Raw genomic sequence first — 10,466 nt, 5'->3', positions numbered from 1 at the left:
GCGCCTGTAGTCCCAGCTACTCGGGAGGCTGAGGCAGGAGAATGGTGTGAACCCGGGAGGCGGAGCTTGCAGTGAGCAGAGATCGCGCCACTGCACTCCAGCGTGGGGGACAGAGCAAGACTCCATCTCAAACAAAACAAGAAACTCAATAAAAAAGGAGCAGCCACAAGGGTAGGGGCCTGGGGCTGGACAAAGAATGTGGGTCCCACCTGGGACTGAGATAATCGGGCAATGAGGTGGAGTTGGGGGAGGGCTTGGCTTGACAACGAAAGAGAAACCAAGTGAAGAGAAATTGGACAAAATGCCGAGGCCTGACATTTTGAAAAAGGGTCCCGTCCCAAGTGTGTCCACTCCAACACTCCTTCAGGGGCTAGCTCCTTCTCTCCTCCATTCTCGCTTCTGGGCCTCACCTCAGCCCAGGTTCTCTTCGCCCCCTCGGTCCTCACTTCACGCTTCCGCCTCCAGCTTAGGCGCCTCCTGAGCCCGGCTACCCCTAGGCAGGACGAGCTCAGGGCCGGCTCCCAGCCTCACTGCGCCCCATTCCCCGCCCCGCCCGACCCCCAGGTTTCGGCTCACCCCGGGACCCGGCCCTAGCCCCTGCCCCCAGCCCAGGACCGGGACCAGCCACGCTCGCCCAGCCACTCGCCGCCTCGGCCCCGCCCAGCGCTCTGGCCACTCGGCGGTTAGCAGCAGGTCCCGCCCGCCCGACGAAGGCGCCGCGCAGCCAATCAGCGGCTGCCACACAGCGGCCAGAGCCGGGCTTGGGGGTTGGGACCTCCGGCTGCAGGTCCGCCTGGGCCAGACGCGCGAGCGCAGGCACTGGTTTGTGGTCGCGCGCCCGACCTCCGCAGTCCCAGCCGAGCCGCGACCCTTCCGGCTGCCCACACCCCACCTCGCCGCCATGCACCTCCGCCGCCTAGCGCTGTTCCCGGGTGTGGCGCTGCTTCTCGCCGCGGCCCGCCTCGCGGCTGCCTCCGACGTGCTAGAACTCACGGACGACAACTTCGAGAGTCGCATCTCCGACACGGGCTCTGCGGGCCTCATGCTCGTCGAGTTCTTCGCCCCCTGGTGAGTCCAGTCTGCCGAGGCGGGGGAAGAAAGGCTGGGCTGGGCCGGGCTGGGCCGGGGGCGAGGGCGCGGGGAACTGTTGGGCCTACGCAGCGCCGGCGGCCTTCATTCCTGTGGGCCCCTGCTGCGGCGGGCACATTTCTCATTCCGGGGAGCTGGACGCGCCTCGCCAAGAGCCGGGGAGTCGGTGCTGATCGGCCCAAGGAAAACCCGAAGGCTGCGCTCACGCAGGGTCTCGTCCTTATCTCGGTGCTCTTGCGGCACTTCCTATTTGCAGAGGGTTTTGCCACCCCTTCCCCCAGTTCCATATGTAGCTATATCATTTCTGCGTGAGTCAGTATTAATGTTCCTCCAGTCTACAGACTAGACATCCCAAAGCCTTGTAGTGGAAGCGGACGTTTCAGCAAATGCAGAAGTCCTGGATCCCTAGGGTATTTCCTTTCATCTTACCTCACGCCGCACAGCCATTGGTTTCTAGCCAAGGTCACTGAGTGGCTACAGAATGGTCGTTAAGTGCTTTCTTGAAGCAGGTAATTTGTCCGTCACATGGTGTACAGTTCTCCCTGCAGCTGATCACTTACATCTCAGTACCGGCAGATACCTCTGTCCAAACGAAAAGAGTAGGTGAACAAGAATAATTCCATCAGAATCTGTCCATATTGTCCGTTTTAAATAGCATTTCTTTAAAATGTCAAAAAAGACTCCAATGAGAAAATAACCAATATTGATTAAATACTCCACTTTAGGGTGACTTAAGTGATCAAGGGTGTAAATTCCTTATATAGAACTAACTCGAAATAAAAAACTGTTGGGTAGATGGAAGAGCAAATAAGATTTCTGGCCCAGTCAACTTAAGTGGTTTTTTTTTTTTTTTGTAATTTGTGTGTGTGTGTGTTTTAAACCTCCAGATCATTACCAGAGTAAACAGTGATTCCTTTATCCCGGGGATAGCTCTCTCTATATAATTCAATATATATAATTACAGTACTTAATTTTTCCCCTCCTGGCACAGTGACCCTTGGTTTAAAACTATCCGTGTTCAAAAATGTCAGTAAAAGTTGTATATAACTTTTATTTGCTTCAGACTCAGGTCTTCACTTCTTAGCCTCAAACAACTTGCTAAGGGTTACACGAAAAATGTCCTGTAGTAAAGACCACCTGAATCAGAATGATATGCTAGAGATGGCAAATTTTGTGTCCAGGGCATTTCTGGGGCTAACTGGCAGTACAGATTACACATATAGATAGTTCTTATACATCTCTGGAACTCATGTTCTCTCTTAGGAACAACTCTTCCCAAATTATATAATCATGCTGTTAGCTTTGAGGGGCTGTCACTAAATTTGTAAAAACTGGGGGTGTCACTGAGTTTGTCAGATCTGAGTGATACTTTTTACTACAGGGGTCATGCAACAGTTTAAAGTAGGAATTGTTGGAGAATAGTGGGCCACTAGAATATTAGTTTAAAAAAGGAATTTTGGGGCTGGGCATGGTGGCTCCCGCCTGTAATCCCAGCTACTCAGGAGGCTGAGGCGGGAGAATAGCTTGAACCCAGGAAGCAGAGGCTGCAGTGAGCCACGATCCTGCCATTGCACTCCAGCCTGGGCAACAAGAGCGAAACTCCGTCTCAAAAAAAACACAGAATTTTTTATTTGAATTGAAGGGGGTCTTTCCTACTTTAAGGTGTTACACGTGCTACTCTAAAAACTACATATCCCATCAGGCACTGACTGTCCCGAGAATTGGGTGGATCTCTGCTGTGGTGTCTGCTTTTAATTGGTTTAAAAGAAAAAGTTATCCTCCACAATGTCAGCAAGGAAGATGAGTTTTCTGAATGAGCAATTTGGAGTTAAGGAAGTCTCCTGTTGAGGTCTTTATTTCTTCACATTCCGCTACAGTTTTTTTTTTTTTTCATATTTTTTTTTTGAGATGGAGTCTCACTTTGTTGCCCAGGCTAGAGTGCCATGGCACTATCTCGACTCACTGCAACCTCCGCCTCTTGGGTTCAAGTAATTCTCCTGCCTCAGCCTCCCGAGTAGCTGGGATTACAGGTGTCTGCCACAATGCCCAGCTAATTTTTTTGTATTTTTAATAGAGACGGGGTTTCACCATGTTGCCCAGGCTGGTCTCGAACTCCTGACTTCAGGTGATCTGCCCACCTCGTCCTCCCAAAATGCTGGGATTACAGGCGTGAGCCACTGCGCCCAGCCTGGTTTTTTTTTGTTTTTGTTTTTGTTTTTGTTTTTTGAGACAGAGTCTCGCTCTGTTACCCAGGCTGGAGCGCAGTGGCATAATCTGGGCTCACTGCAAACTCCACCTCCCATGTTCAAGCGATTCTCCTGCCTCAGCCTCCTGAGTAGCTGGGATTACAGGCACGCACCACCAAGCCCGGCTAATTTTTGTATTTTAGTAGAGACGGGGTTTCACCAAGTTAGCCTGGTGGTGAACTCCTGACCTCAGGTGATCCACCCTCCTCGACCTCCCAAAGTGCTGGAATTACAGGTGTGCACCATCTAGCCTGGCCTCTGTATTTTTATTTATTAACATTTCAGCTGGAAATGTTTTTTGACTGCTGTATTCCTTTGTACAGTTCAGGAGTACTATCTTACAAGAAACAGTTAAAGAATCCTTAGTAAGAGTAAAATGGGGTCTGGCCCTGTTGTGCATTCCTGTAATCCCAGCAGTTTGGGAGGCCAAGGCAGGCAGATCACTTGAGATCAGGAGTTCAGACCAGCCTGGCCAACATGGCAAAACCCCGTCTCTACTAAAAATACAAAAATTAGCTGGACGTGGTGGTGCACATCTGTAATCCCAGCTACTTGGGAGGCTGAGTTGGGAAAATCACTTGAACCCAGGAGGCAGTGGCGAGGTTAGAGACCAGCCTGGGCAGCATGGCCAGACCCCATCTCTACCAAAAAAGGACAAAACTTAACCAGGCATGGTAGCACACGCCTGTAGTCCTAGCAACTCAGGAGGCTGAGGTGAGAGGAGAAGATCACTTGAGCCTGGGAGGTGGAGGTTGCAGGAAGCTGAGATTGTACCACTGCACTCCACCCTAAACGACAGTGTGAGACCGTCTCAAAAAAGAAAGTAAAATGGACTTTTTTTTTTTTTTTTACCTTATTCTCATCACAAAATAGACCTATTTAAGCAAATTCTTTTTCCACTTTCATGTTTCAAGTGAAAGGTGAAAGCTTGCTTGCTTGCTGTTTTTTGGTTTTTTTTTTGAGACAGTGTCTCTCTCTGTTGCCCGGGCTGGAGTGCAGTGGCGCGATCTTGGCTCTGCAATCTCCGCCTCCCCCGTCTGGCTAATTTTTTTTTTTTTCTTTTTTTTCCAGTAGAGACCAGGTTTCACCATGTTGGCCAGGCTGGTCTTGAACTCCTGACTTCACCTGAATCACCTGCGTCGGACTCCCAAAGTGCTGGGATTTCAGGCATGAGCCACCGTGCCTGGCCTAGTGAAAGCTTTCTTTGCAGTTGATTTTGTAGACTAATATTTCCATTATGGAGTTAATCTGCTATATATTTTTAAGGATAAGAGTATCTGAATTTCTCTGGGGAAATAACACTATTTAAATGTTTGGAAATGTCCGAAAATTTATTGATTAGTGCTAATATTTAATATTAAGTCCTTGGCTGGGCACAGTGGCTCATGCCTGTAATCCCAGCACTTTGGGAGGCCGAGGCGGGTGGATCACGAGGTCAAGAGATCGAGACCATCCTGGCCAACATGGTGAAATCCCGTCTCTACCAAAAATACAAAAAATTAGCCAGGCATGGTAGCAGGTGCCTGTAGTCCCAGCTACTCAGGAGGCTGAGGCAGGAGAATGGTGTGAACCCGGGAGGCAGAGCTTGCAGTAAGCCAAGATCACACCACTGCACTCTAGCCTGGGCAACAGCAAGACTCCTTCTCAAAAAAAAAAAAAAAAGTCCTCAACATCTATGTATGCTATAGATGTGTATGCTACCCTCTAGGACAGTAGTAATAAATAATGGCTGGGTGCGGAGGCTCATGCCTGTAATCCCAGCACTTTGGGAGGCCGAGGTGGGCAGATCACGAGGTTCAGGAGTTTGAGACCAGCCTGGCCAACATGGGGAAACCTTGTCTCTACTCTATGGCCAGGCACGGTGGCAGGAGCCTGTAATCCCAGCTACTCAGGAGGCTGAGGCAGGAGAATTGCTTGAACCTGGGAGGTGCAGGTTACAATGAGCTGAGATCATGCCACTGGACTCCAGCCTGGGTGACAGAGCAAGACTCCGTCTTGAAAAAAAATAGTAATATATGTGCTAATTTCTTTACTTGTAATCTCCACCCCGAGTTGATCTTTTTTTTTTTTTTTTTTTGAGACGGAGTCTCGCTCTGTCACCCAGGCTGGAGTGCAGTGGCGCAGACTCGGCTCACTGCAAGCTCCGACTCCCGGGTTCACGCCATTCTCCTGCCTCAGCCTCTCCGAGTAGCTGGGACTACAGGCGCCCGCCACTACGCCCGGCTAATTTTTTTGTATTTTTAGTAGAGACGGGGTTTCACCGTGGTCTCGATCTGCTGACCTCATGATCCGCCCGCCTCGGCCTCCCAAAGTGCTGGGATTACAAGCGTGAGCCACCGCGCCCGGCCCGAGTTGATCTTTTCAACATCAACATTTAGCTCAAATTTTTTTTTCCTTCCCTGGACAACTAACTGGTTGATCCTGCCTCTCTATTGGCATCAAATAATACTCTGTCACCCCTGCCAGACTGGTGTTCCTATAAGGAAAGGACTATATCAATTTTCTTACCAAAGACACTTAATAAGGCACTTATCAAAAAGCACTTGACACATGGCACACATGAGGAAGTGATGATTATTGGGTGAATATATGTTGGAATTCATTATCAACTGCCAGGTGCCATCCCTGAGGATAGATAGAATTAATTGTGTTTTAATATTTTCTAGGGGGTGGGTGAAAGAAGTAGTGATTAATCTTGAAGGATCTATGTTAACTGACCCTCATTTCCCTTAAATACCACCTGAGTTCCATTCCTGGTGGATTTGAAGAGGGGAGTCTCCTCCAACCTGGTTGAAACTCTTGTGGATTCGATGACTTTATGGATATTGCCAAAGTTTAAGGCAGTGGATTTTAGTTCCAGCCTTGCAGCTTACACACACACCTGGTTGCTCCCCAGATTTCTGGAGATTCTCATTCAGTAAGCCATGCATACTTTTTTTGTTTTAATGCTCCATGGGTATTTCTGATAAGCATCTAGAGTTGACACCCACTGGCTTGACCTAGTAACTATTGTATGTGATTTTTTTTCTCTTAAAATGTTTGAAGATAGTTGAAACGATTAACTCATAAATCTGTTGCCTCAGCCTTGACAACTACTATATATTCAACAGAAATCTCTCGTCTGTCTCTTCTTTATTCTCATTGCTGCCATTCTGGTCCAAGCTTTTATTGTCTGCCATGTGAAATATATTATCTTCTAGATGGCTTTATTCTTGTCTCTGTTTTCTCCCTTTCTGTCAGTCTTTGACATTGCTGATTGATGTAGTCTTAGTACACCTGCACGCACATTTATTATCTCAAAAAAGCCCTTTACGGTTCTCTGAATGCATCATGCTTACTGGTATTCTTTTACATTTGCTCTACTATCTCCCTCATCTTAAATACCCTGCCCTCTTCTCTCTGAAGCGTTAAATCCTTAAAGACCCAGATCCAATTGTTACTCCCTTTAAAATATATTTACTATGCAATATTAAAGGAATACAGAGGATATAATGAATAAGACCCTATTTCACACACATAAGATACCACTGATTGTGAGAGGAACTATCTTGTGTCTCACTGAGAAAGAAATACTACCATTGAAACTATAACATGACTGCAAAACACATCTTAATTTCAGGAAAAACCAATGAATCTGTGAAATACAGCATAAGGAATACCATTTGTTTGCACTCAGTCCAAAAAACATAGCCAGTACATTTGAAGTCCCCTATGTGCCCCTTTACCATCTTATACACTCCTTTATCCTGAATTTGGTATTTATCATTTGGTTCTTTTATACTTTAATAGGCCCCCTGAAGACCTTGGAGAATAAGCTGTTACAATCCTTTATTTTAAACAAGTTTTAGGTGTACAGTATTTCCAAGTTATCCATCACTTAATAAAATTACACCATTGACTATTGAAATATATCTGCTTAAGTTTCTTCTCTATTATATTTCTATTTTTGCTGTCTACGGGGAGGTTACAGAACTCACCTTCTCAACGTGATCCCTCTGCAACCCATTGGCTTTTGAAGAGGTGATGTACAGCTGGTGCTAGCTGTATATACACTGATTAGGACTTTCTGGGCAGAGGAGCCGGTGCTTCTGGTGGCCCTCTGGGAAAGGTATTCTAGTTTACATGTTTTGTTATCACTTCTCATGGCCAGGTGAACTGTGTAGCTGTAAAAATCAGGACTGCCATCTAAAAGACTTAATATCATACTTGAGACATTACAGGGTTTCAGTCACAATTTTGTCCCCCCGCCAAGACAGAGTCTTGCTCTGTCACCCAGGCTGGAGTGCAGTGGCGTGATGTCAGCTCACTGCAACCTCCACCTCCCGGGTTCAAGCAATTCTCCTGCTTCAGCCTCCCGATTACAGCTGGGATTACAGGTGCCCACCACCATGCCTGGCTAATTTTTGTATTGTTAGTAGAGATGGGGTTTCACTATGTTGGCCAGGCCGGTCTTGAACTCCTGACCTCAAGTGATCTACTCGCCTTGGCCTCCGAAAGTGCTGGGATTACAGGTGTGAGCTTCAGTCACAATTTTTAACAACCACAATGCTGGTTTCCCAGGGAATTGTATTTTCCTCCGGGGAATTCTATCAGAAATGGGATTATTTCTATCTTGTCCTTCATTCAGCCTCATTAATTGGTCAAAAGGGCATTCACCCATTCAACCCTCTTTAATAATGTGGCGTACACCTTTGACTACAGCTTTCACAACTTAGTTATACTTTGTATGCAGAAAATAGAGCTGCCCTGTGCTGAGCCAGTACTATGGAGTCAACCTCAGTCTAGGGGTAGGACCTTTACCTTCTGAGAGTTCTGGTTTACTTTAACAATAATGAATGTTGTTCATGTGATGATTTTGCTTTTGGAAGTGTCTACTAGCTCAAAGGTAGTATTATAGTTTGAGATTCTTCCTAGTGAGACAACATTAACGAATTCATAGGATTAAACTGAGAATTTGGCTTTTTTAATACGTATATAGGTGTGGACACTGCAAGAGACTTGCTCCTGAGTATGAAGCTGCAGCTACCAGATTAAAAGGAATAGTCCCATTAGCAAAGGTAAGTACAGGTGGATTCTTCACTAAAGGACGTGAAGTGTTTTAAAAAGTAGTTTGTTGTCTCAGCTTTGTTACATGGAAAAAGATAACAGTAATAAATAGTTTGTAAGATTAACATTCATTTTCTCTACTCTTATTCTGCTAAGAAGAGTGAATACTAGTTTCTGGGCAAATACACAACTGACTTGTAGTTTTAAAAGATTAAAAGTAGTGGCTGGGCACGATGGCTCATGCCTGTAATCCCAGCACTTTGGGAGGCTGAGGTTGGGTGGATCATGAAGTCGAGAGATTGAGACCATCCTAGCCAACATGGCGAAACGCTGTCTCAACTAAAAATACAAAAATTAGCTGGGCGTGATGGCACGCGCCTGTAGTCCCAGCTACTCAGGAGGCTGAGGCAGGAGAATTGCTTGAACCCAGGAGACGAAGGTTGCAGTGAGCCAAGATCGGGCCACTGCACTCCAGCCTGGTGACAGAGCGAGACTCCATCTCAACAACAAAAAAAAATTTAAAAGTAGTGAGACTAAGGAAATTACTGGCATAAGAAGTACAATAGACCAGGTATGGTGGCTCACAGCTGTAATTCCAGCACTTTGGGATGATCACTTGAGGCCAGGAGTTTGTTGCCCGGGCAACAAAGCAAGACTTCATCTCTACAAAAAATTTAAAAAGCTGGGTGTGGTGGCTCACACCTGTAGTCCCAGCTTCTCAAAAGGCTGAAGCAGGAGGATTGCTTGAGGCTGCAGTGAACTATGACCATACTACTGGACTCCAGCCTAGGTGACAGAGTAAGACCCTGTCTCTTAAAAAAAAAAAAAAAAAAAAAAGTGTAATCCCAGTACTTTGGGAGGTCAAGGCAAGTAGATCACTTGAGACCAGCCTGGGCAACATGGCAAAATTCCATCTCTACTAAAGATACAGGCAGGCTTCCATAGTCGCAGCTACTCAGAGGCTGAGGTGGAAGGATTGCTTAAGCCAGAGAGGTTGAGGCTGCAGTGAGCTGTGATTGAGCCATTGCACTCTAGCCTGGGCAATAGAGCGAAACCCAGTCTCAAAAAAAAAAAAAAAAAAAGTAGTAAAGTATATGGTAAATAAGAATTAAAGATGGAAAGCAGAAGTACAGCTGTAAAGGTTAAAGTAATCATTGAGGCTGGGCACGGTGGCTCACGCCTGTAATCCCAGCACTTTGACAGGCTGAGGAGGGCGGATCACCTGAGGTCATGGTGAAACCCCGTCTCTACTAAAAAATATAAAAATTAGCCATGTGTGGTGGCAGGTGCCTGTAATCCCAGCTACTTGGAAGGCTGAGACAGAGGACAATCACTTGAACCCAGGGGGGCGGAGGTTGCAGTGAGCTGAGATCATGCCACTGTACTCCAGCCTGGGCGACAGAGCAAGACTCCATCTCAAAAAATAATAATAATCTATGAGTAAATGAGTTGCCTAAACTGCCATACGATAATCACAATGATGGCAATACAAAAATGATATGAGGATATTGATGAAAATGTAACCAAATGGTCAACTGTAAACTTGGTATTTGTTTTTACAATTAAATTAATGCTTCCAGAATGTTGCCATTCTGTAGTAAACCCATAGTAGTTCTAGTCTAAAAGCTCATACCTCTGCCAGCCACAAATAGTTCATATATAAGGCTACTTTTGGAAACTGCTTTTAATCCTATCAAGCAGCTTGCCATAGGAAAAAAAATTCAATCACAGCCAGGCGCTGTGGCTCACACCTGTAATCCCAGCACTTTGGGAGGCCAAAGTGGGTGGATCTCCTGAGATCTGGAGTTCAAGACCAGCCTTGCCAACATGGTGAAACCCCGTCTCTACTAAAAATACAAAAATTAGCCAGGCGTAGTGGCCGGTGCCTATAATCCCAGCTACTCGGGAGGCTGAGGCAGGAGAATGGCTTGAACCCGTGGGGTGGAGGTTGCAGTGAGCCGAATTCACGCCATTGCACTCCAGCCTGGGCAACAAGAGTGAAACTCCGTCTCAAAAAAAAAAAAAAAAAAAGAAAAGAAAATTCAATCACAATTCCTACCTGTGTGACTATAGACACATTTTCTG

At 46.4% G+C, this 10,466-nt stretch overlaps 1 protein-coding gene across 1 annotated transcript; it reads left to right on the top strand.

Moving 5' to 3' along the window:
• Nucleotides 1–301: 301 nt before the first annotated feature.
• Nucleotides 302–8,813, top strand: PDIA3 (protein disulfide isomerase family A member 3). Its single transcript, XM_058427202.1, has 3 exons — nucleotides 302–341; nucleotides 483–1,068; nucleotides 8,314–8,813. Exons 1-3 carry the CDS (start codon nucleotides 302–304, stop codon nucleotides 8,435–8,437), a joined length of 750 nt encoding a protein of 249 aa, XP_058283185.1. The 3' UTR covers nucleotides 8,438–8,813.
• Nucleotides 8,814–10,466: the final 1,653 nt, after the last annotated feature.

The sequence above is a fragment of the Hylobates moloch genome, unplaced genomic scaffold (assembly GCF_009828535.3).
Source record: "Hylobates moloch isolate HMO894 unplaced genomic scaffold, HMol_V3 SCAFFOLD_14, whole genome shotgun sequence".
Classification (NCBI taxonomy): domain Eukaryota; kingdom Metazoa; phylum Chordata; class Mammalia; order Primates; family Hylobatidae; genus Hylobates; species Hylobates moloch.
Note: the sequence above shows the minus strand (reverse complement) of the source record. Positions and strands in the feature narration are given on the sequence as shown.